Source organism: Lethenteron reissneri, unplaced genomic scaffold (assembly GCF_015708825.2).
Source record: "Lethenteron reissneri isolate LAM-NWPU_2019-01 unplaced genomic scaffold, ASM1570882v1 scaffold_1203, whole genome shotgun sequence".
Lineage (NCBI taxonomy): Eukaryota > Metazoa > Chordata > Hyperoartia > Petromyzontiformes > Petromyzontidae > Lethenteron > Lethenteron reissneri.
The window spans coordinates 1-26211 of record NW_026890897.1 but is presented as its reverse complement, the minus strand read 5'-3'; the positions used below and the strand labels follow the sequence as shown (position 1 = coordinate 26211).

At 56.1% G+C, this 26211-nt stretch overlaps 1 protein-coding gene and 1 pseudogene across 1 annotated transcript; both read left to right on the top strand.

Moving 5' to 3' along the window:
- Nucleotides 1-220: 220 nt before the first annotated feature.
- LOC133361705 (endothelin receptor type B-like) lies at nucleotides 221-10154 on the top strand (annotated as a pseudogene).
- Nucleotides 10155-25078: 14924 nt separating this feature from the next.
- Nucleotides 25079-25671, top strand: LOC133361706 (uncharacterized; the record flags this gene model as incomplete). The annotated part of the gene is made up of 2 exons (XM_061580710.1): nucleotides 25079-25243; nucleotides 25427-25671. Coding segments are annotated over exons 1-2 (333 nt in total), but the record flags the coding sequence as incomplete, so codon positions are not given.
- Between the last annotated feature and the right edge of the window lie 540 nt (nucleotides 25672-26211).

Here is a 26211-nt window from a genome sequence, read left to right as displayed (position 1 = left end):
TCATCTTCTTGGTTCTTAGGTAAAGTCCCTTCTACGTGACTTCACCGAAAGAGCCAAGAAGATGAAAGCGTGGGGGGTTTTTAATATTTCTAAAAAAAAAATTGTTCACCCGGAAGCTGCACCAAGTGAACTTTGCCCGGGAGGATCAGCAGGAGGAGCACGTGGACACGAGTTCACACCCAGCGCGACCACACACACACACACCGCCACCTCGACCACGATGTCCCCCCTAGGAGGCTCACGTCCACCTTCTTGTGCCTCCCTGGCCACCCTGGTCGGCTTGGCCTCGGTACACGGCCAAGGAACCCCACCGTCACTTGCACCCTTAGAGCAGTCCCAGGGGACAGACGCCCAGACCATGACCAGTCCAGCGATGGCCTCGTCCTCTCCTCCTCCGTCTTCCCTCCTCCTTCTCGGCCTCCCCACCGGGACCCAGAGCTGGCGGGAGGCCGCCCCCGTGCCTGGCGCAGAGCGGCGTGGGCCGCGTCTTCAAGCGCGTCAACGCGGCCGTGGCGAGCGTCGTCTTCCTCGTGGGGAGCGTCGGCAACGCGGCGCTGCTGCTCGGTCTACGGGGACAAGTCGATGATGCGCGACGAGGCCAGCGTCCTCATCGCCAGCCTGCTCTCGGAGACCTCTTCTACATCGTCGTAGACATGCCCGTCAACGTGTACAAGGTGAGGAGGGGGAGGGGGGAGGACGCGCGCACGTGGTGCGGTATCAATAACAACTCGAGTTCTTAGTCACGTGCTGCTACCACGTGATGATTATGCAATTCGTGACAATATTGTCGGGTGTGAGAGGGGGGGTGACGGCAATAATAATGGCATTGAAGCCACCACGGGTTGCCTTACCCCAAACAAACAAGAATGTGGATCATTGTTTTTAATGAACATTGACACAACTCTCATTGACAGTCCTCTGTCAACCCACTTTGAGAAGGGTGTTGCCTGGATGAGGGCCCTCCCCATGCCGCGTCAGCCACGCGGCCTGCTTGACCACGCCTCGCCGTGCTGGCCAGGGACAGGTTGGGGCAGGACCAGTTCAGATGTCACTTGTCACTGATGTTGACCATCGCTGGGAATTGAACTCAACTCGCCGGTTCAATATTACTGTGCGGTAACCACTGCCGCCACTACTACCACTCCACCACGCACCTCGTGTGTGACTTGATAAGTAGCAAGCTTTAAAGCGTTGAATTATATAGACTGCTTCAACATTTCGTTTGCTTCCATATGGGTGATAAACAGATGGACAGAAAATCAGCAACAATTCCCTCTGATGTATCCAGAAAAGCCCCAAGGAGTTTCAAGACTCTGTAGAACGAGCATCCTGCTTGAGGATGTTTGGCCAATCTGTGTAGCTTCTGCACGTGATGGATTCCAGAGACCACTTTGTGGACTGCCCATCTCCAGGGCGCCTCGCAGCCCCAGTGGGTTGGGAGTTTGACGAATCTCTGCGTGATCCACCAATCCCGGCCTCCAGAGCACTGCCTCACAGGCGAACACCAGCGTGTCACCCCCCCCCCCCCCCCCAGCTACAGCATGCGACGGATGTACAACCATCGTAGAGGTCGCGTGTTTTATATTTGCGCGATCTAATCCCAAAAACAATCCCCTTATGGATAATATTGGTCGCCAAAGTCTACGTGTGTGTGTGTACCTGTTGTGTGTGTACCTGTGTACCTGTGTGTGTACCTGTGTGTGTGTACCTGTGTATGTGTACCTGTGCGTGTGTGTGTACCTGTGTGTGTACCTGTGTGTGCCTGTGTGTGTGTGTACCTGTGTGTACCTGTGTGTGTGTGTACCTGTGTGTGTACCTGTGTGTGTGTGTACCTGTGTGTGTGTACCTGTGTGTGTGTGTACCTGTGTGTGTGTGTACCTGTGTGTGTGTACCTGTGTGTGTGTGTGTACCTGTGTGTGTGTGTGTGTACCTGTGTGTGTGTGTACCTGTGTGTGTGTGTGTGTACCTGTGTGTGTGTACCTGTGTGTGTGTGTGTACCTGTGTGTGTGTACCTGTGTGTGTGTACCTGTGTGTGTACCTGTGTGTGTGTGTGTACCTGTGTGTGTGTACCTGTGTGTGTGTACCTGTGTGTGTGTACCTGTGTGTGTACCTGTGTGTGTGTACATGTGTGTGTGTACCTGTGTGTGTGTACCTGTGTGTGTGTGTACCTGTGTGTGTGTACCTGTGTGTGTGTACCTGTGTGTGTACCTGTGTGTGTGTGTACCTCTGTGTGTGTGTGTGTGTACCTGTGTGTGTGTGTACCTGTGTGTGTGTACAACACGCTCGCGTGTCTGCAGCCGATTAGCACGCTCGGCTATGTGTGGCGTGAAAGCGGTTTAACATACGTACGTACACTTGGATACTATATACACGTAACTATATATAGACTGTCATGGTTTTTTTTCACTTTGTTGTTCTAACGTTCTGACCCCGTGCCCCTACTGGACATCTGTGAAAAAGAGCTTCATAGCTCATCGGATTCCTCCTCCAGTGTCAATACATATTCAGACTTTGTTATACAAAGAGAATATTCGCAAAAAGTTAATTGGCTAATATCCAGTTGTTATTCACTAACTTAGGAATATTCTGGCCAAAGTAAAGTGTAAAAACTGTTGTTATATAACAAATAGAAATGCATAGATGAAACGACGATGCCTCAATTACAAAAAAGAAATGTTTTACCCAGTGGCGGCTCCTGCAAAATCTCTCAGGGGGGGCAAATGTCTGGATGATTGATAAGGATAAGGTCCACCCATGCAATGGATAAATTAACAGCTTAAGCATGTAAAGGCAACTTCACTTCTTTAATATTAATGAAAAATAAAGTGACTCTTACAATACATCTTGTTTGTTTCTATACTCACTATTAAAACAAACCACTCAAGTTTATTTTATTAAAGATTCCACTAGGTGGCCACAAATTATATTGTTGGATGAAACGTGCTTGCGTATGATGACGTAAGCACGTATGATGACGTTAGCACGTATGATGACGTAAGCACGTATGATGACGTAAGCACGTTAGTGCGAGCCCTCCCGGAAGCCATAGAGAATGCATTGCAGCGCCCGCCGTTCGAAAAAAAACATCTTTGAATGTAAGTCTATGGGGCCACTCGGGGCGATTCTCAGCCGGAGTGAAATCGCCCAAAAAGAGGCGGTACTCCACAGAACGTGACATGACGCTGATTGGACTATATCCAGAGGCTGCAGTGACGGCTAGCGTGACTCTGTGGTTGAATGACATTGGTGGTGCGTCGCCCAATCGCCCTAATGAAGAAACCGCCCCTGGTTTTACCCCATGATGGTGAAGTCAACAGCGGTGTTGCGATGAGCAGACTCGCCACTGTCATGGGAATGTGGAATTGGCGCGTTGTTTACGTGACAAACCTTACTGGCTGTGTCGGGTGGTGGAGGGTTAGGACACAACATTTCTACTTACGCGACCTAACACAAAAAACCTTTGTTGTGATCATTAACTCGATTGACTTTTACCCCCCCCCCAAAAAAAAGGCCTCTAAAAGTTCTGGAGACTTTTGTTGTTGAAGACGGAAGCTTGTGTTGCCTCCGAAACGTCGTGATTTCATTTATTTTTATTTTCTTTTTCACCTACGTGACTTTACCGAAAAACACCAAAGAGCATGGACCCTTGCAGTCACGAAAACTTCAAATCTAGAACTGTTGTTGTGTTGTTGATTCTAGATTTGAAGCTTTCGTGACTGGCTGTGACGGTCCCACCTGATGACGGAGACTTGTGTTGCCTCCGAAACGTCGTGATTTTATTGTTTTATTTTTATTAATTTTTATTTCATTTTTTGCCTACATGGTGACTTTACCGAAAGAACTAAGAGTATAGTTGTTGTTGATGTTTGGGAGGACCCCAATTCATTTCCTCAATTCATTTCCAGAGAAAACCTGCGGGGTGCGTGCGGTGCGTTCTTATCTTCTCAGCTGCACGCCGAGAGCTGGCCATTCGGTGCCACCGTGTGCAAGACGGTGCCCTTCGTGCAGAAGGCCTCTCTGGGCATCAGCGCGCTGAGCCTGTGCGTGCTCAGCGGAGACAGGTGAGGAGAGACCCGGCCGCTCGCTGTTCCCGTTCACGGCTCAAATCTCGGAAGCGCTCAAAGCGCTTGTTGGCGTGAACTTTGTCTGGAGAGGCGTGTTCCTGAAGACATCGTGCTCACCGCGGAGAACTGTCACGACACGATTCCCAACGTCTTGTCTCTTCTCACAATTCAAGTTCCTAGACTCAACCCACCCGCGCCTGCAACATGGCTTCATCCCAGAGGTCGCAATAGCCACACTCCCTCCCGCATGGCCTTGTGGGAGCCTCGGTTACCGATAAAGTAATTTTATTTTAGTTGTTCTTCCAATTCCGTTCCGATGACGTACGTGTGCATGACATACGTGTGCATGACATACGTGTACGGAATCAGAAGAAAAATGTAAATGGGTTAACTACCTCGCCTGGTATACAGGAAGTCGTGGGTTTGATCTCGACCCTGACGCCTGCTGCTGCTGTATATTTCCAGTTTGCATATTCTCCCCGTGGTCGTGTGTATTTTTTCTCCGAGTCCTCTGGTTTTTCCCTCCAAATTAAGACAAAAAACATGCGTTTGATTATAAATGCTATTTGGCTGCTGCTCTAAATGTCCCCACGTGATCAGCTACTTCGTTGAGCTGTCGTTTGTGGCCAGGTCGTATACAGCTGAGTGGGCCTTGCCTGGTAACATACAAATAGAATAGGAACAGTCGTAGTACATCTCCAGAGTTTACATTCCTCCTCCTCCCTCCCTCCTCCCTTCTGCTCCTTCTGTTATAAGCAGCAGGCTACAACAGTATTTTAGATAATTAAGTGACGGTGTCATTCCTTGGGTGTCACCCAGAACCTCATTTCTCACTGAATATTGTCCGACTTCCTGGTAGACTGTTGTAGATGGCACCAGCGCCGTCTAGCAGCCACAGACATAGCGATCTGTATGATGGATGTGGTGAGCCGCTGTGCGTACACATTGTTTCAGGTTGCCAAACCGGACGGACGCGGCCGAAACTAATCCCCGCTTCCCAAACATGCGGCACGTGTCAACGTGTTGATCCAGCTCGCTCCTGCGAGCGAGACCCGTCCCGCTCACTCGCGAGTTCTCGCCTCGACAAACCAACCAGCACCAACTTGGCCGCCCCCCTCTGCTTCAGGACCCGAAGCGATCGCCCGTTTCCCGCTCACGGCCAACACCGGTGACGATTATTTGAACCGGTCCTGGGCCTTCCCTAGGTAGACTCGGCCTCAAATGAGGACGTGGTGCGGTGTGTAAACATCGCCACCGGCGAGACAACAGCCTGTTACAGGCTACACGGGTGGGGGGGGGGTCATTGCCTTTATCTTTGGTGGCTGTGCAGGTGTAGTCGGTGTAGTAGGTTTATTAAACGGTTCACTCAGCACAGGCCAATGTATACAACACTCGCAGGGGTATCGGCCCCTTCACCCGTCTAACAGGGAGATCCCACAATCTATGTCACAGCTCGCCTACTCCCAGGTCCTCCACTCGAGAGCTAGGGGAGGCTAGTGATCCAGCTCTGGCCAAGCTGGGATCACGGCACCCTGAGTCACCAGAACCGGCCCCTTCACCCGTCTCACAGGGAGACCCCACTGTCTCCAACCTGGCTAGCCTACTCCCAGGTCCTCTACTACGAGGCTAGGGGAGGCTAGTGACCCAGCTCTGGCCAAGCTGGGATCACGGCACCCTGAGTCACCAGACCGGCTCTTACAAGAACATCGGCTCTGGGCTCTGGGGGCCACGCCACTGGCTTGCCCTGGTCACTCCTTAGAAGCACGGCGATCCAGGGGAGTCCCAGGGCCTATCTAGCCGGTCTTCTCTCTTCACTGGTTAAAGCTGAACACTGAACCCCGAGCCCACCGGCTCACCGCCTTATATAGCAACTCCCCCCCCAGGGGTGGTGCCGTGGGGGGATCACAGCGCCATTACAGCCCCCCAGGGCTAACCGATGCGGACGTGGATGTAAGCATCTTTCCGCGTGCAGGCACAACCACCCCCGGTGTGTTTGTTCGCCCTCCCGTGACCCCTCTACGCAGGTACCGTGCGGTCGCGCACTGGGACCGCCTCCAGTGCGTGGGCCTCTCCCTGCTCACGGCGCTTAAAGTCCTGGCCATCTGGACGCTGTCGCTGGTGCTGGCGGTGCCTGAGCTCCTGGCCTTCGACACGCTGTCCTGGGAATACCGCAACCGGACGCTCGACACGTGCATGGTCATCCCGCAGACGAGCTTCGTGGAGGTGCGACACGGCGGCGTCAAGAACGTGGCAACCACCGGCGTCGCCGTAACCGTGGGGGGGGGGGGGCGGGGTGGTTTCGCAAACTCCGGTCGGCACAAACGGGGATGTGAATCGTCACCGAATGTTTTTTGTCCGGGGTGCTGTACTCGTACCCGGCCGCACCAGGGTCGCAAATGGGTACCCGTACCCGTATCCAGTCGTACCCGTACCCAGCCGGGTAGGGAGGGTACGGGTATCGGGTACCCGATTGCGACCTCTGGGATGAAGCCACGTTGCAGGCTCGGGTGGGTTGATTCTAGGAACTTGAATTGTGAGAAGAGACAAGACGTTGGGAAATGAGTGACACAACGGTTACTCACCAGTGACTCACGGCCTACCCGTACCCGGCCGCACCAGGGTACGGGTAGCGGTATCGGGTAGGTACGGGTATCGGGTACCCGATTGCGACCTCTGACACACAGTCTGTCTTTCAGTCACTCACAGAGACAGGCAGCTAATTAGATACTCCACCAACCCTGTGCTCGGCTATCCCACGAGGAGATTTGTCGCCCCGCCTGACTCTGACGAAACCTCTTGTCTGGGCCCTCGCAGTTTTACGCCAAAGCCAAGGACTGGTGGCTGTTCGGCTTCTACTTCTGCATGCCGCTGGCCTGCGCGGCGGTCTTCTACACGCTCACGACCGTCGAGATGCTGGGATGAAGAAGCGAAACCTTGGCAGCGCCATCGACGAGCACCTCAAGCAGGTGTCGAACCTCGGGACCTCCCTCCGTACCGCGGCCCCATCGGCTGGAGCCGAACGGCTCCCCGTGGTTGTGCGGTACGTACCGATTTGCGGTGGCGGGCAGGAGGGGAGGGAGGGTCCGTGACGTTCGCCTCTCGCGACTTTGTCACTGAACGATTCGTGAAACTGCGAGATGTTGATTCGACGGATGTTTGCGTGTGTTTGCGTGTGTGTGTATGTGCGTGTTGTGTGTGCGTGTGTGTGTGTGGTGTGTATGTGTCGTGTGTGTGTACGTGGTGGTGTTGTTGCGTCGTGTGTGTGTTTGGTGTCTGTGTGCGTGCGTGTGTGTGTGCGTGTGTGTGTACGTGTGTGTGTGCGTGTGTTGTGTGTGCGTACGTGTGTGTGGTGCATGTGTGTGTGGGTGTACGTGCGGGTGTGCGTGAGGTGTGTGTGTGTGTGCGTGTGTGTGTACGTGTGTGTGTGCGTGCGCGTGTGTGCGTGCGTGTGTGTACACACAGCAAACGGGAGGCAGGCAAGGCGGTGTTCTGCCTGGCGGTGGTGTTTGCGCTGTGCTGGCTGCCGCTGCATCTCAGCCGCATCCTCAAGAGAACCGTCTACGACGAGATGGACCCCAAACCGCTGCGAGCTGCTCAGGTGGGGGGGGCACCCCGAACCGTCCCCCCCCCCCCCTCTCTCCCTCTCTACTCGTGCCCTCCTCGTCCCTGGGAGAATGAGAGTCAATTGTATCGTCTTCGCCGTGAATCAGAGGTCGCAAACGGGTTTTGATTCCTTACCCGTACCCATACCCGCCGCACCAGGGTCGCAAACGGGTACCCGTACCCGTACCCTACCCGTACCCTACCCGTACCCGTACCCTACCCAGACCCTACCCGTACCCAGACCTACCCGTACCCTACCCGTACCTTACCTGTACCCTACCCGTACCCTACCGTACCCTACCCGTACCCTACCCGTACCCGGCCGGGTACGGGTAGGGTAACGGGTATCGGGTACCCGATTGCGACCTCTGGGATGAAGCACGTGCAGGCGCGGGTGGGTTGATTCTAGGAACTTGAATTATGAGAAGAGACAAGTCGTTGGGAAATGAGTGACACACGGTGACTCACCAGTGACTCACGGTCTACCCGTACCCGTACCCGGCCGCACCAGGGTCGCAAACGGGTACCCGTACCGGCCGGGTACGGGTAGCCGGGTATCGGGTAGGGTACGGGTATCGGGTACCCGGTTGCGACCTCTGGCGTGAATATCGCAGCAGCAGCAGCAGTGATAATACCAATCGCAACCACCACGCCCTGCGCGTGGAACTTCTTTGGCACCGTACGTAGCCGAGCGCGACTCACCGCAGGTGCGGGGGAAGGACGACGAACTGAACGCGAAGTGTTCTTTGCGAAGAGGCGTCGTTCTCAATCTACTTTGCAAACGACGCCCTTGGCAATAGAATACACTCAGCGAGTGTCAAGAGTGGGGTTTGTTTTAGGAGCGTCCTGCTCTGTCATGTTTCACCAATGCCAATGCCCCCCACCCCCCCCCACTCCATCCAGCCCCGCGTTTCCTCCAGGGCGTGTTGTGAACGTCCGACGCACCCGCTACACCCCCCCCCCCCCCCCCCGGTGGCTTGCTTCTCACACGGCCCCCTTAACGCGAACAACGGCACGTGGCCGGTGAACGAGCGCAGCTGGATCGCGTCACGGATCGTGTCACGGATCGTGTCACGGATCGTGTCATGCGAGCGGCGTGGTAAACGAGGGGGGGTGGATGGGACCCCCCACAAAACATCGCAGCTCAACAGCGTGGGAGGCGGGGGGGGGGCGTCTCGCCGGACCGAGGACACTTTGCACTCATTAGCGTAGTTTGCTGTTGCGACGTTCTGTCGCGCCCCTACGGGACAGCTGCGGGGAGAGAGCTTCGTAGCTCATCGGATTCCTCCTCCAAGTCCAAATCAATATTGAGATTCTGATCCGATCGCGATCAACCGCTTCACCGGCGTGTCGTTGTCACGCCGCTCGGAGCGTGGCGTGTTCGTCACGGTTGGGCTACGGTGGGCATTCTGTGCGTGGCCCCGATGCAATGTGAATGGTCTCCTGGCTCCTGATTCACAACGGGTGTGATCCTCTGGCCGCCATCACCACCACCGCCCCTGCAGCTTCCTGCTCGTGCTGAACTACATCGGCATGAACCTGGCGACCCTCAACTCGTGCGTCAACCCCGTCGCCCTCTACGTCGTCAGCGCAAAGTTCAGGAACCGCTTCAAGGTGCGTTTGGTGGCGTCGGCCACGTTTCTGTCGTCACGTTAGATCATGGGGGGGGGTGCTTCTCAATCGCCGGCGCTCGGGAACCACGACAACAACAACAACATCAACAACAACAACAATCACCGCTGGTGCACAGGTCTGACGATCGCGTCGCACGTTCGCGTGACGAATTCCAACTGATACGGGTCTCGTGAATTGATGCGTATCTACTACGTGTTTGTATGCAAGTATGTATGTTTGCATGTGTGTACGTGAGTGGGTGTGTGTAAGGGGAGCGGTGGTGTAGCGGTTAGTGTTAACCAGAGGTGCGGGGTAAGGACAACAAACTAAGCACAAAAAGCAGTTCTAAAGAAATGAGTTTGTCAACGTGGATAATTTAAAAGTGCGTAGCTCCAGTGGCTTCCTATTATCGGAAGAGCGTTGCAGACGGCCGCAGAAGCGCGTCTGAAAGCGCCGCGCGATGCGGTGATCCCCACCGCCGCCTGTGTTCGATGGCGAGCAGTCAGAAGCCACCGCTGCCGCTGCTGCTGCTGCTGCCGCCGCTGCTGCTGCTGCTGCTGTGAGGATGATGAGCGGAGTTGGCGCGATGGGTTGACGCTCACTTGACGAGATCGGCGAAGGTGTCCGCGGTTCATGTGTGGCGAGCGCTTTGCGTGCGGCGAGAGCGAATTTGACGTCGCTCGTCGCAGTGCCGACCCTCCTCGCTCCAACTCTCTCTCCTCCTCCTCCTCGTCGTCGCCGCCGTGCACAGTCCTGCCTGTGCTGCTGCTGGGCGACAAGCAGACGGCGCTCCAGCAGAAGGCCGTGGCGGCGCCGGGCAGCCCGCTCGGCCGCAGCAACTCCCGCTCCAGCAACAGGTTCATCGTCACTTGAGCTGAGCTGGCCCCCCCCCCCCCCCCGCGGGATGTGGATGGAGGGAGGTGGGAGAAGAGTTGCCGGGGGGGGGTGGGGGCAACGGGGGCCGAAGTGAACTAGACAGCCGTGGCCACGTGGGCCAGGCGACCGGCTTGGCTGGAGGACGGTTGAAAGCAAACGACGCGAGCGGCTTAGCGAGGCAATCGCGGTCGGTCGCGTGACGTGCGCTTGCACGGCTTGGTGCGACAGACAGCCAGAGAGAGGGAGCAGAGATGATGGGGTGGAGGTTGTTTAAGCACTCGCTCGAGCGGAACGAGCGCGTGCCGCCATCTCGCCAGCTGGGCTGCTTCTCCACGGCCTGGGGGGGTCCCCCCTCGCTCGCTCACCCCCCTCCCTGTCTCCACCCCCCAACCCCACCCCCCACCCGGGTCTCTCTTGCTTAGACGTCGACGTCGCAGCAACACGGCAGGGGGAGCGCTCGCTCGCCAACTGTTGATGCGACTTCATTTTATTTGTTGGCCTCCTTGATGCTTTCACTTGTCCAACTTTGGCTGTCCCTTGGCACGATCAAGCGCAGCGTACGGACGTTAACAGGATGTCGCTGGCTGGGTTCTGGCCGGCGCCGGTCCTCTTTTGCAAAGTAGTCGAAAGAGCCGAAGAACCGGGGTAATGTTTGCAGTGGTGGGACTTTACTTCCGTTAGCTACGTACATACAGTTGCAATCATACGTGTGTGTCACGTTTTTGTCATATAGCATCATGGGCAGAGTTGCTTTCAGAGGCCACAAAAAATATGTACGTTCAAATAAACAACGTCTACGCAACATGTCTGTGAATACATGTAAATAGACATTTACTGATGGATGCGCCTGTGTGTGTGTGTTCAAACATGCCGCACACGTACACGTGGAGCAACAGCGGTGTTTTTAAATCCTTTATATTAAGTTCGCGTGCTTGCGTGCTTGCTTGCTTGCTTACGACCGTGCAAACCTTTCGGTCGTTTTTTAACCCACTTCCCGTGATCCAATCGAGCTGACATTTTGCACACAGACTCGTTGTGCGTGACAATTAATGTTCGTGAAATTTTTTTTCCAAAATTTTACACTGTTTAGGGGAAAACAAATTAAATATTTAATTTACCAATTGCTTAATACTGGCAGACAATCAGCTGACCCATAGGTGGCAGCCATCTCAAGCCAGAGGACGAGAGGACTCTAGCCGCCACGCATATAAAGGATTTATAGTGAAAAACGTTTTTTAGGGTTAATTTTTTAATATCGAGGTGTCGAGAGAGGGCCACACATGTGAAGGCTTACGCAGCGAGAAAGAGCGAAAGCATCGGGGTTAAGAAGAGAAGAGTGACAGAGTTAGAGAGATCGTGCAGGGGAGGAAGGGAAAACGACGTAGAACAAGAGACGGAAGAAGACAGAACAAAAGAGCTCATTCTCATGAGAGCAGATGAACAGATTATCTTAATAAGTATAACCCGTAAAAACAAAGTTTTTCACTCTAAATCCTTTATATGCGTGGCGGCTCGAGTCCTCTCGTCCTCTGGCTTGAGATGGCTGCCACCTATGGGTCAGAGATGATTGTCTGCCACCATTAGCAATTGGTAATTAAATATTTAAAAGAAATTGCCTAAACAGTGTAAAATGTAAAAAAAAAATTCACGAAAATTGTCACGCACAACGAGTCTGTGTGCAAAATGTCAGCTCTATTGGATCACGGGAAGTGTGTTTAAAAAACGACCGAAAGAGTTGCACGGTCGTAAGCAAGCAAGCAAGCGAACTTAATATAAAGGATTTAAAAAAGAGCTTATTCTCATGAGAGCAGATGAACAGATTATCTTAATAAGAAAGCAGTGGTTGTGTGTGTGCTGTGCGTGGTGGTGGTGGTGGGTGGTGGTTCCCCAGCTGTCCGCGTGAAAGCGAGAGAGATGAGGAGGGAGAGGGAGGGAGATGGGGCCACGGGACAGACAGACGGGCAGGTGGGGAAGCTTTCCGAGGGTCGATAAGTCACGTGACCTGACGGCTGGACGGGCTGTCACGTGACCCTCAAGCAAGAAACTCAGGTTCAGGCCTGTCCCTATGTACACTTGCAATTACAAACATCAACACACAACAACAACAACAGTCATTCGCCACTAAGTGGCGGAGACGTCACCACGACGCTTGTGCCAGGCCAAGTGCACCTTGAGGCCACGTGAAGTGTCGAACGCCCGCTGGCAGGAGGTCACGGGGCAGACCCAGCAGGTGCCACGGGTCGACTGACTGAGACGAGTGGCTGATGCACCATCTGTGCCCCCTACTGTGCCAACTTGCTGTGCTTTAGCCACCCGGCGCTCCGCTCGTTGTGAGCGTCGCTCCTCCGCCCTCCGTTGTTGTTGGAGGGCGACTGCCTCCAACTGCCCAGTAGCGTCCTTCACGAGCCTCCTCCACTGAGGCCGATCTTGACACCGCTGGTACCAGTCATCGGCAAGTCCACTCAGCTCCACGTCCTCCTGTACCACATCACTCCATCTCTTCTCTAGCCGTTGCCGCGCCCGTCTAGCCCCTCGATCCGGCCAAACAATAGCTGTTTAGGCATGCGGTGGCTGGGCATGCGGGCTACATGACCCAGCCAACGCAGCCTTGCCTGCCGGAGGAGCTCACTGATGGGACTTTGCCCAGATCTTTCAAGGACTTGTGAGCTCCTCACACAATCCAGCCTGGTTAAACCCAGGATGGATCGTAGGCAGGCCAGCCTAAATGTTTCCAACCGGCGAAGATGCTCCACTAGGGGGGTCCACGTTTCGCAAGCGTAGAGAAGGGAGGGAATGACCGTGGCTGAGAAGACCTGAAGCTTCGTGCGGAGCGACAGACCAGGTAGCTTCCACACAGCGTTACGCAACCGATGAAAGATATTGCCGCTCGACTGATTCGGAGTGAGACCTCTGCTGATAAACTGGAGCCGGTCATAAGCACGCTGCCCAGGTATGGGAAACTCTCCACTCTCTCCACAACTGCCCCATCACCAATTGGAGTTGTGGGGTGGAGTGTCCGATGGTACAAAATACCCAGGCAGATGTTTCGTTTTGGTGGGGCTGATGGTAAGGCCCCACCTCTTAGTGGCACGCTCCAGTCTCAGCAGCAGCGTCTCCAACTCCTCTTCTGAATGAGCAGCTATTACCAAATCATCGGCATACATAACATGGTTGACCAATAGGGAGCCATCCCTTGATCGCACCCGGGCGTCGATCAGCCTCCCATTATATCTGTACCAAATGGAAATTCCCCCGGTACAGCTATGGAAGGCTTCACGAACTACGCGGTCAAAATAGATGTTAAATAATGTGGGAGCCAGAGGACATCCCTGTCGCACCCCAAGGTGTACAGGGAAAGGCTCCGACTCCCGGCCACGTAGTTTTACCCGGGCCCCGCTCACCATCATGAAGGTCCTTAATGATCGTGAGCAGAGGGTCAGGGACTCCGAAAGCACGAAGAACAACCCAGAGCCCAGTCCTACTGATGGTATCATAGGCCTTGACCAGGTCAATAAAGCAGAGATGTAGGTCTTGTTGGAATTCCCTACACCTCTGCTGTAGCAGACGGACAGAAAATATGGCATCTGTGCAGGACCGCCCTTTCCTGAAACCGCATTGGGGCTCCGCAAGCCTCTCCTCAGCGTGCCTAGCAAGTAATCCTTGCCAGGACCTTACCCGGCACACTGAGGAGTGAGATGCCCCTGTAGTTGTTACAGTCGGTACGGTCCCCCTTCTTAAAGAGGGGGACCACCAGGGCATCCTTCCAGTCCTGCGGAACCCGTCCAGTGGTCCAGACTGTTGTTATGATGTCATATAGGGCAGTCTGTGCACAACGCCACCCTCCCTCAGCATTTCGCTTGGGAGATCATCTCTGCCCGATGCCTTCCCTGGTCTCAGACTCCGGATCGCCCTCAGTACTTCCTCAACAGCTGGCACCTCAGCCAGCCACTCACAGGGGTGACCTCTTCCAATATTTGAGGCACCGCAGCCTCAGCAGGGTTATCACCACTTTGTGCCATGATGTTTTCCTGGCTGAGAGAATTTCCCTCCCCCAGGACCTCACAGAAATGCTCAGCAAATCTGCAAACCTGTTCCTGGGGGTCGGAGATTGGATCACCGTTTTTCCTCTAATGATGGTAATAGGTGTGGCGCTGCAGGTTAATTTTTTGATGGAGTTAAATAGTGATTTGTGATCACGGGCCACTGAGGCAGACTCCATCTCCTCAGCAACCCGCGACCACCACCCATCCTTACAGCGCCTTACGGCTCTCCGAACTTCCGAGCGAAGGCTGCGGTAAACCTCCTCATTCTCTGACGTGGGATGCTATAGGCGATGAGAGTGGGCCTGACGCTTTTTCCCAATTAACCTGAACACCTCCTCTGTCAGCCAGGGTTTCTGGGGAGGTCTGGACCGCGTACCCAAAGCAGCCATTGCAGCTGCATGAGTCACAGTCTTAACCTCGCCCATTTTCCCCTCGACATCAGGTGGAGTGGGGGACGATGCCAACCCCAGCTGCAAGCGATGATGAAATTCTCGCTTGCAACTTTCATCAGCTAACTGAGACCAGGCACTTTTGGTTGGAATGGGATCCTGGGTGTACACCCACCACCGGAGTGGAAGAAAGGCAGGCGCATCTTACAGATGACTAGTCGATGGTCAGAGGACGATCAGCTCCACGGTAGGTCCTGGTGTCAAGGACATGGGTTCGCATCCGCTGGTCCGTCACTATGTAGTCCAGCAGATGTTCTTGCTTGGACCCGGCATGTATCCATGATGTTGTGTGGATGCGCCGATGCCGGAAGAGCGTGTTGGTAATTACAAGCCCATGGGCTGCACAAAAATCTAGCAGCCTCCTACCGTTATTATTGAGCTGATCTGGCCCATGCCTTCCAATCACTCCAGACCAGGTACCAGCATCATGACCAACTCGGGCATTGAAGTCACCCAACAAGATGACTCTGTCCCGAGTGGCCACTTTAGCCAGCACCTGTGACAGGAGGTCATAGAAAGAGTCTGACTCATCGGCTTTGCCTGCATCCCTCCACGGATGTTCGTCTTCGGTGGGGGCATAAGTAACCACGACCACCACTCCTCGCCTCTGGTTGATGGGAAGGCGAGCCCAAAGTATCCTGGGGACTTACAGCTTCCCACACCTCACCGCCACGCTCCCACGCCCCTTCATTCTTTTGTTCAGAAGAGCCACACCCTGTTGTTTGGCAGTCTCCTGCCCCGAGTAGGGACTGTCCACCCCTCATGGTGGCAGGAGCCAGAACCGGTCCACCGGACCTCCTGAATGCCACAGAGATCCAGGCGGTACCGGTCCAGCTCCCGACAGAGGAGTGGCAGCCTCTCCTCCGCAGTGAGCGTTCGAACATTCCACGTGGCCATCCGCAATGGTTTTTTGTTGTTTCTGGAGGAGCCCCGAGGGTGAAAATTCAATCTCCTGGCTCCGCCAAATGGGGTTTGGCCAGGAGACGTCATAAAAGCCTGACCCCCCCGGGGCCTCCGGCACAAGCTTAATTTGTTACAGGTTTATGTTTAATTCGTGGTTAGTGGTGGTTAATTGAAGGTGGAGGGGTTACCAGCCCCTCACACCCGTCCAGAGCCCCCGTTTAGCCACTGTGGTGGTCACAGACGCCATGAGGGGAGAGGCCAATGGGCATTGGACTTCCCCCCACAGCACTGCCCACGACAGTGTTGCCCGTCCGGCACCGCGAGGAGGTAGGAGGTTGTTTTGCCGGACCTTACACACACACACATGGACACACACCCACGATAGTCTATTTCCATGTTATCTCAACGTAAATCGATTCCAATAGCTTAATCAACTATAAATCGATTCCCATGTTATCCCAATAGAAATCGACTCTATAAATCCACTACAAGAATCGATTCCTAATGTTATCCCATTAAGAATCGACGCAAGTGGAGTTAATCGAACCGGGAATCGAATTTCTCTGCACCACGTGACTTGAGAAACTGAAACACGTGGGTCCCAGGTGGGTGTCATGGCGGTGCGAGAACTCTTCTCGAGACTTGGCCTACTCTTCCTCTCCCTCCTCGTCACGTGCACACGCGGTGAGCACAGCCAGAGGTGGTCGATACATCGGGTACCAGGTTGTGGTGGACGTGGGGAGCGGTGGTGCAGTGGTTAGCGCACTGTGTGTGTGTGGGGGAGTGGTGGCACAGTGGTAGCGCACTGTGTGTGTGGGGGGAGCGGTGGTGCAGTGGTAGCGCACTGTGTGTGGTGTGTGTGTGGGGAGTGGTGGTACAGTGGTTAGCGCACTGTGTGTGTGGGGGGAGTGGTGGTACAGTGGTTAGCGCACTGTGTGTGTGGGGGGTGGGAGTGGTGGTGCAGTGGTTAGCGCACTGTGTGTGTGTGTGGGGAGCGGTGGTGCAGTGGTTAGCGCACTGTGTGTGTGGGGGGAGCGGTGGTGCAGTGGTTAGCGCACTGTAGTGGTGTGTGTGGGGAGTAGTGGTACAGTGGTTAGCGCAGTGTGTGTGTGTGGGGAGCGGTGGTGCAGTGGTAAGCGCAGTGTGTGTGTGAGTGGGGAGTGGTGGTGCAGTGGTTAGCGCACTTTGTGTGGGGAGTGGTGGTGCAGTGGTTAGCGCACTGTGTGTGTGAGTGGGGAGTGGTGGTGCAGTGGTTAGCGCACTTTGTGTGGGGAGTGGTGGTGCAGTGGTTAGCGCACTGTGTGTGTGTGGGGAGCGGTGGGGCAGTGGTTAGCACACTGTGTGTGTGGGGGGGGAGCGGTGGTGCAGTGGTTAGCGCACTGTGTGTGTGTGTGGGGAGCGGGTGGTGCAGTGGTTAGCGCACTTTGTGTGTGTGTGTGGGGAGCGGTGGTGCAGTGGTTAGTGCACTTTGTGTGTGTGGGGAGTGGTGGTGCAGTGGTTAGCGCACTGTGTTTGTGAGTGGGGAGTGTTGGTGCAGTGGTTAGGCAGTGTGGGGAGCGGTGGTGCAGTGGTTAGCACAGTGTGGGGGGAGCGGTGGTGCAGTGGGTTAGCACACTGTGTGTGTGTGTGTGGGAGCGGTGGTGCAGTGGTTAGCGCACTGGTGTGTGTGTGTGGGGAGCGGTGGTGCAGTGGTTAGCGCACTGTGTGTGTGGAGTGGGGAGCGGTGGTGCAGTGGTTAGTGCACTTTGGTGTGTGTGTGGGGAGTGGTGGTGCAGTGGTTAGCGCACTGTGTTTGTGAGTGGGAGTGGTGGTGCAGAGTGGTTAGCGCAGTGTGGGGAGCGGTGGTGCAGTGGTTAGCACAGTGTGTGGGGAGCGGTGGTGCAGTGGGTAGGCACACTGTGTGTTGTGTGTGTGTGGGGAGCGGTGGTGCAGTGGTTAGCGCACTGTGTGTGTGTGTGGGGAGCGGTGGTGCAGTGGTTAGCGCACTGTGTGTGTGTGAGTGGGGAGCGGTTGGTGCAGTGGTTAGCGCACTGTGTGTGTGTGTGGAGTGGTGGTGCAGTGGTTAGCGACTGTGTGTGTGTGTGGGGGGGAGCGGTGGTGCAGTGGTTAGCGCACTGTGTGGGGGTGGGAGTGGTGGTGCAGTGGTTAGCGCACTGTGTGTGTGTGAGTGGGGAGCGGTGGTGCAGTGGTTAGCGCACTGTGTGTGTGTGTGGAGTGGTGGGTGCAGTGGTTAGCGCACTGTGTGTGTGTGTGGGGAGCGGTGGTGCAGTGGTTAGCGCACTGTGTGTGTGTGGGGAGCGGTGGTGCAGTGGTTAGTGCACTGTGTGTGTGAGTGGTGGTGCAGTGGTTAGCGCACTGTGTGTGTGTTGGGAGCAGTGGTGCAGTGGTTAGTGCTCTGTATGTGTGTGTGTGGGGAGCGGTGGTGCAGTGGTTAGCGCACTGTATGTGTGTGTGTGGGGAGTGGTGGTGCAGTGGTAGCGCACTGTGTGTGTGAGTGGTGGTGCAGTGGTTAGCGCACTGTGTGTGTGTGTGTGTTGGGAGCGGTGGTGCAGGTGGTTAGCGCACTGTATGTGTGTGTGGGGAGCGGTGGTGCAGTGGTTAGCACACTGTATGTGTGTGTGTGGGGAGTGGTGGTGCAGTGGTTTAGCGCACTGTGTGTGGGGAGTGGTGGGGCAGTGGTTAGCGCAGTGTGGGGAGCGGTGGTGCAGTGGTTAGCGCACACCGAGTGCCGTTTTCCCATCTCCCCAGCTGCGACTCCCCCTCTGAATGTCCGCCGTGGAGTCCTCGCGACCTGCTGACGCAACTCCGCTGGGACCACGACGCTGAAGTGGACGTCGCCACCAGCAGCAGCTCAAAGCTCCTGGACGTTACCTACAGGGTGGACAGCAAACTGTGAGATGCTCGCTCACTCATCCACTCGCTCACTCACTCACTCACCCACTCGCTCACCCACTCACCCACTCGCTCACCCATCCACTCACTCATCCACTCGCTCAACCACTCACTCAACCACCCATCCACTCACCACCCACCCACTCACCACCCACTCACTCACCTCACCCACTCACTCACTCACTCACTCACACCCACTCACTCACCCACCCACCCACTCACCCACCCACCCACCCACCCACTCACTCACTCACTCACCCACCCACCCACCCACTCACCCACCCACCCACCCACTCACTCACCCACCCACCCACTCACCCACCCACCCACTCACCCACCCACCCACCCACTCACTCACCCACCCACCCACTCACTCACTCACCCACCCACCCACCCACTCACCCACTCACCCACCCACTCCTCACCACCCCTCCTCCCCGTGTCTCTGTCTGTGCAGCTATGCACGAGCCCACTGGCGGACCGTCTGCGCTGCCACCACAGAGACACGGTGCGATGTCTCCTCAGCGCTGCGACATCCTGGCGACCGCTATCAACTTCGCGTCAGATCCACCGTCTTATCACCACCACCAACACCATCACCACCATCACCACCATCACCACCATCATCACCACCACCATCACCACCATCATCGTCACCCTGGGTCGTGGTTGAGGTGTTACCCTTGAAGACAAGTGAGTGGCATTGTCTATGTCTCTGTGTGTGTCTCTGTGTCTGTGTGTGAGTGTCTCACTCTCTGTGTCTCTGTGTGAGTTTCTCTGTGTGAGTGTCTCTGTGTGAGTGTCTCTGTGTGTGAGTGTCTCGTGTGTGTCTCTGTGTCTGTGTGTGAGTGTCTCACTCTCTGTGTCTCTGTGTGAGTTTCTCTGTGTGAGTTTATCTGTGTGAGTGTCTCTGTGTGTGAGTGTCTCTGTGTGTGAGTGTCTCTGTGTGTGTCTCTGTGTCTGTGTGTGAGTATCTCACTCTCTGTGTCTCTGTGTGAGTTTCTCTGTGTGAGTGTCTCTGTGTGTGAGTGTCTCTGTGTGTGAGTGTCTCTGTGTGTGTCTCTGTGTCTGTGTGTGAGTGTCTCACTCTCTGTGTCTCTGTGTGAGTTTCTCTGTGTGAGTGTCTCTGTGTGTGAGTGTCTCTGTGTGTGAGTGTCTCTGTGTGTGTCTCTGTGTCTGTGTGTGAGTGTCTCACTCTCTGTGTCTCTGTGTGAGTTTCTCTGTGTGAGTGTCTCTGTGTGTGAGTGTCTCTGTGTGTGAGTGTCTCTGTGTGTGTCTCTGTGTCTGTGTGTGAGTGTCTCACTCTCTGTGTCTCTGTGTGAGTTTATCTGTGTGAGTGTCTCTGTGTGTGAGTGTCTCTGTGTGTGAGTGTCTCTGTGTGTGTCTCTGTGTCTGTGTGTGAGTGTCTCACTCTCTGTGTCTCTGTGTGAGTTTCTCTGTGTGAGTGTCTCTGTGTGTGAGTGTCTCTGTGTGCGTGTGTGTCTCTGTGTGTGTGTCTCTGTGTGTGTCTCTGTGTGTGTGTGTCTGTGTGTGAGTGTCTCTGTGTGTCTCTGTCTGTGTGTGTCTCTGTGTGTCTCTGTGTGTGTGTCTCTGTGTGTGAGTGTCTCTTTGTGTGAGTGTCTCTGTGTGTGTCTGTGTGTGTCTGTGTGAGTGTGTCTCTGTGTGTGTGTCTGTGTGTTAGTGTCTCTCTGTGTGTGTGTCTGTGTGTGAGTGTCTCTTTGTGTGTGTGTCTGTGTGTGTGTCTCTGTGTGTGAGTGTCTCTTTGTGTGAGTGTTCTTTGTGTGTCTGTGTGTGTGTGTCTGTGTGAGTGTGTCTCTCTGTGTGTGAGTGTCTCTTTGTGTGAGTGTCTCTGTGTGTGTGTCCCTGTGTGTGTCTGTGTGTGTGTCTCTGTGTATGTGTGTGTTTGTGTGTGTGTCTGTGTGAGTGTCTCTGTGTGTGTCTCTGTGTGTCTCTGTGTGTGAGTGTCTGTGTGTGTGTGTGTCTGTGGGTGTGTCTCTGTGTGTGTGTGTCTGTGTGTGAGTGTCTCTGTGTGTGTGTCTGTGTGTGAGTGTCTCTGTGTGTGTGTGTGTCTGTGTGTGTGTCTGTGTCTGTGTGTGTCTGTGTGTGGGTCTGTGTGTGTGTCTGTGTGTCTGTGTGTGTCTCAGCCGTGCTGAGTGCTCCGACTGTCACCTTGATGCTCCACAAGGATGCGACGCTGGAGGAGGGTGGTGAGGTAGGGTGGTGAGGAGGGTGGTGAGGAGGTGGTGAGGAGGGTGGTGAGGAGGGTGTGTGACGAGGTTGGTGACGAGGAGGGAGGAGTGTGTAGTGAGCGTGAGGACTACAACATGACGACAAAGATGGCTACTAGAATGACGACGACGATGACGGTGATGGCGGGCGATGACGGTGATGGCGGTGGGCGACGAGGGAGAGCGTGGGAGCTGTCCGTGCGGGTCTCAATGAGGAGCGAGTGGAGGAGGAGGATGGCGCAGAGTGACGTGCTGTACCATCTACAAGCCGAGGTCTCCACAAGGAGGGGTGGTGAAACTAGCACGGTGAGCGTGGGGTGGGTGTGTGGGTGTGTGGAGTGGGTGGTGTGTGAGTGGGTGTGTGGGTGGGTGGGGGGGGAGTGGGTGGGTGGGTGGGTGAGTGGGTGGGTGGGTGAGTGGGTGGGTGAGGGGTGGGTGAGGTGGGTGGGTGAGTGGGGGGTGATGTGGGTGGGGTGCAGTGTGAGTGGGTGGGGGTGGGTGGTGTGTGTGAGTGGGTGGGTGGTGAGTGGGTGGGTGGGTGAGTGGGTGGGTGGGTGAGTGGGTGGGTGAGTGGGGTGTGGGTGGGTGAGTGGGTGAGTGGGTGTGTGGTAGGTGAGTGGGTGGGTGGGTGGGTGGGTGTGTGTGTGTGTGAGTGGGTGGGTGAGTGGGTGGTGGGTGGGTGGGTGAGTGGGTGGGTGGGTGGGTGAGTGGGTGGGTGGGTGGGTGAGTGGGTGGGTGAGTGGGTGGGTGAGTGGGTGAGGGGTGTGGGTGTGGGTGGGTGGATGAGTGGGTGGGTGAGTGGGTGGGTGTGGGGTGGGTGGGTGGGTGAGTGGGTGGGTGGATGAGTGGGTGGGTTGGTGAGTGGGTGGGTGAGTGAGTGGGTGAGTGGGTGGATGAGTGAGAGTGGGTGGGTGGGTGGGTGGGTGAGTGGGTGAGTGGGTGGGTTGGTGAGTGGGTGGGTGGGTGGGTGGGTTGGTGAGTGGGTGGGTGGGTGGGTGAGTGAGTGGGTAGGTGGGTGGGTGAGTGGGTGGGCGGGTGGGTGGGAGAGTGAGTGGGGAGTGGGTGGGTGGTGATGCTACTACTACTGATGACGATGCTATTGCTGCTGCTGCTACTGAATGTCCAGAAATGGTTGAGTTCTGTCAGCTTCCACTTCCATGCTGAACTGGATGGATGGGTTTTGCGAGTTGAGATGATTTAGAAACGCGCTCAGTCTATCTTTGCCGTGTGGCCAGACCACCAACGTGTCATCCACGTAACCCGGCACACTGAGACCATCTGCTTGCTCCTGCCAGGAGCGCTTTGTGGGATGTCGCTACCGCCACGCGCTGCCTCAGCCTGCAGGCGCTGCTGAGTACTGCGTCCGCGTGAGAGTCGCGGCTCGCTACCCGCGGTGGAAGACAGGGGAGTGGTCTCCACTGTCGTGTGTCTCCGTCCCTCCACCACACAGCGCCGTGGGTGAGTGGGTGGGTGGGTGAGTGGGTGGGTGGGTGAGTGGGTGAGTGAGTGGGATGGTGAGTGAGTGGGTGGGTGGGTGAGTGAGTGGGTGGTGAGTTAGTTGGTGGGTGAGAGAGTGGGTGAATGAGTGGGGTGAGTGAGTGGGTTGGTGGGTGAGTGAGTTGGTGGGTGGGTGGGTGAATGAGTGAGTGAGTGGGTGGGTGAGTGGGTGGGTGAGTAGGTGGGTGGGTGGGTGGGTGAGTGAGTGAGTGAGTGGGTGGGTGAGTGGGTGAGTGGGTGGGTGGGTGGGTGAGTGAGTGGGTGAGTGAGTGGGTGGGTGAGCGAGTGATTTGGTAAGTAGTTGAGTGAGTGGGTGGGTTAGTGGGTGGGTGAGTAGTTTGACTGAGTGGGTGGTTGAGTGGAGGTGGGTGCGTAGTGAGTGAGTGGGTGGGTGAGTAGGTGGGTGGGTGAGTGAGTGGGGTGGGTGAGTGGGTGGGTGAGTGGGTGGTGAGCGAGTGATTTGGTAAGTAGTTGAGTGAGTGGGGTGGTTTAGTGGGTGGGTGAGTAGTTGACTGAGTGTGTGGTTTGAGTGAGTTGGTGCGTGAGTGATTGAGTGGGTGAGTGGGTGGGTGGGTGAGTGAGTGGGTGGGTGAGTGGGTGGGTGGGTGAGGGGTGGTGTGTGAGCGAGTGATTTGGTAAGTAGTTGAGTGATTGAGTGGGTGAGTGGGTTGGTGAGTGGCGCACCCATTTAGCCCTCTCTATCCGGCTGAACAAAAGCCTGTTCAGACATGCGGTGGCTGGGCATGCAGGCTACATGGCCCAGCCAACGCAGCCTTGCCTGCCGGAGGAGCTCACCAATGGGACTTTGCCCAGATCTTTCTGGGATTTGTGAGCTCCTCACACAATCCAGCCTGCAGGTTAAACCCAGGATGGATCGTAGACAGGCCAGCCTAAATGTTTCTAACCGGCGAATATGTTCCATTAGGGGGGTCCACTTTTCGCATGCGTAGAGAAGGGAGGGAATGACCGTGGCCGAGAAGACCTGAAGATTCGTGCGGAGTGACAAACCAGGTAGCTCTTCCACACAGTATTATGTAACCGATGAAAAGGTAATGCCGCTCGACTGATTCGGAGTGAGACCTCAGCCAGTCATGAGCACACTGCCCAGGTATGGGAAACTCTCCACTCTCTCCACAACTCCTCAATCACCAATGGGAGGTGTGGGGGTGGAGTGTCCAATGGTACAAAATACCCAGGCAGGTGCTTAGTTTTGGTGGGGCTGATGGTAAGGCCCCACCTCTTAGTGGCACGCTCCAGTCTCAGCAGCAGCGTCTCCAACTCCTCTTCTGAATGAGCAGCTATTACCAAATCATCAGCATACGCAACATGGTTGAGCGATAGGGAGCCATCCCTGACCGCACCCGGGCATCGATCAGCCTCCCATTGTATCTGTAACAGATGGAAATTCCTCTGGTACAGCTATTGAAGGCTTCACGAACTATGTGGTTAAAATAATGTTAAATAATGTGGGAGCCAGAGGACATCCCTGTCGCACCCCAAGGTGTACAGGGAAAGGCTCTGACTCCCGGCCACGTAGTTGTTATCCGGGCCCGCTCACCATCATGAAGGTCATTAATGATCGTGAGCAGAGGGTCAGGGACTCCGAAAGCACGAAAACTGCCCAGAGCCCAGTCCTACTGATGGTATCATAGGCCTTGACCAGGTCAATAAAGCAGAGAGTAGGTCTTGTTGGAATTCCCTACACCTCTGCTGTAGCAGACGGACAGGAAAATATGCATCTGTGCAGGACCGCCCTTTCCTGAAACCGCATTGGGGCTCCGCAAGCCTCTCCTCAGCGTGCCTGGCAAGGCGGGTGTTGAACAACAACACACAGACAGGTACACACAGACACACACACAGGACACACACAGACAAATATCCCCCGTGTAGCCTTAACAGACTGTGGGGCAAGTGCTGTTAGCGAGCACCTATGAAGGTCAGAACTTTACACGAGGGGGGTGGGTGGCCAGCACACGCCCGGCCGCCTTTGTCTCCCCAGTGGCGATGTTTATACCCGCACCAGGTACTCATTTTGAGGCTGAGCGACCTAGGGGAGGCCCGGGAACGGTTTAGATAATCGTCACCGGTGTTGGCCGTGAGCGGGAATCGAACCTGGGACGCTGGGTTCATAGCGCAGTGTAGCGCTAACCGCTGCACCACCGCTCCTCATCCAACAGACACTGCTCAGCATCCCACTCTGTCTGTGTCTCTGTCCTGTGTCTCTCTGTGTCTCTGTCTGTGTCTCTGTCTGTGTATCTGTCTCTCTGCCTGTATCTGTCTCACTGTGTCTCTGTCTGTGTCTCTCTGCTGTATCTGTCTCACTGTGTCTCTGTCTGTTCCCCCCGTGACTCTGTCTCCCCATGTCCTCCCGTATCTCCTCGTGTGTCCCCAATCTCGTAGCCACCACCCCCGCCACCAGCCACCACCACCACCGCGCCACCACACCCCCACCACCACCCCACCACCGCCCACCACCACCACTCGGACCACAACCACCCCCTGCCACCACCCGCACCACCACCCGACCACCCACCACCCACCACCACCGCCACCACCACCACCCCCACCACCACCCCCATCCCCACCACCACCACCGCCACCACCACCCGCCACCACCACCACCACAACCCCCACCACCACCACCCCCACCACCCCCACCACCACCACCCCACCACCACCGCCACCACCACCCCACCACCACCACCCCACCACCACCACCCCCACCACCACCACCACCGCCCCCCCCCCCCACCACCACCACCACCCCACCACCACCGCCACCACCGCCACCACCACCACCCCACCACCACCACCACCACCCCCACCACCGCCACCACCACCCCCACCACCACCCACCACCACCACCCGCACCACCACCCGCACCGCCACCACCACCGCCCCATCCACCTCGCGTGGGGTGTCCACGGGGGACGTGGTGACGCTCTTTGCCAGCGGCCGTGTCGCCTCCATCAGCTCGCTGGTGGCCATGGCGACGCTGCTGGTGACGCTGCTGGTGCTGGTGCTGGCGCTGGTGTGCACCGTGCGGAACAGACGGAGCCCCGGCAATCGTCCCGGTGAGCGGCGGCGGCTACACAGATGTTGACTACCTCGCCTGGTGCGTAGGAAGTCGTGGGTTCGATCCAGACCCTGACGCCTGCTGCTGTATACTTGGAGTTTGCGTGTCTCTCTCTCATCATCATCTACTACACTATAAGAGTTTCTCTCCCCACGCTGCGTGCGATCTTCTCGTTCCCCAGCGATGGAGCAGCCAGCGACCGCCCCGAGCCTGCTCCCTGACAGTCCCGGCAGCCACCACCACCACTGCGACCACCACCATCACCGCCGCTGCGACCACGACCACCACCACCACCATCACCACGGTGGCGGCGGTGGAGGAGCAGAGCTGGCAACTCTAGAATCCCGCCCCCGGCCCTGGTTGACATTGCCAGATGAAAGCCGCTCACCGAGTCGTCTCCGCACCAACCCGTTCACCTCCTGCAGGGTGACCGTGCGCTGGCCGCGAGACAGTGACACCTCGCGTGGCACGCGCGACGTGCCGGGTTCCAGCTCGAGCCGTGACGACGACGCCCGCCGCTGTTGGCTCGGAGTTGGCGGCGTCCGTCTCTCCGCGTGGCGACGTCCGTTCCAGAGGAGAATGAATGATGTTTTACACGGCAAGTTATACATGTGTAGTGTTGTAAAGGACGGACTAATAAACCTCTTTATGGCACACACAGTTTATTGTCTTAATGACACAGTCCCTAACACACACAAGGGTTGTACGGTCCCCTCACCCGTTACCCTGAGGAGGTACAGCCTCCTGACCTGCACAGCTCACACTTCACTCCTAATCTACGGAGCTACAGCCTCCAGACTTGCCGTCTATCCAATCTCCCCGCCATCCCAGCGTCCTCCAGACTTGCCGTCTATCCAATCTCCCCGCTAGCCCAGCGTCCTCCAGACTTGCCGTCTATCCAATCTCCCCGCCATCCCAGCGTCCTCCAGACCTGCCGTCTATCCAATCTCCCCCCTAGCCCAGCGT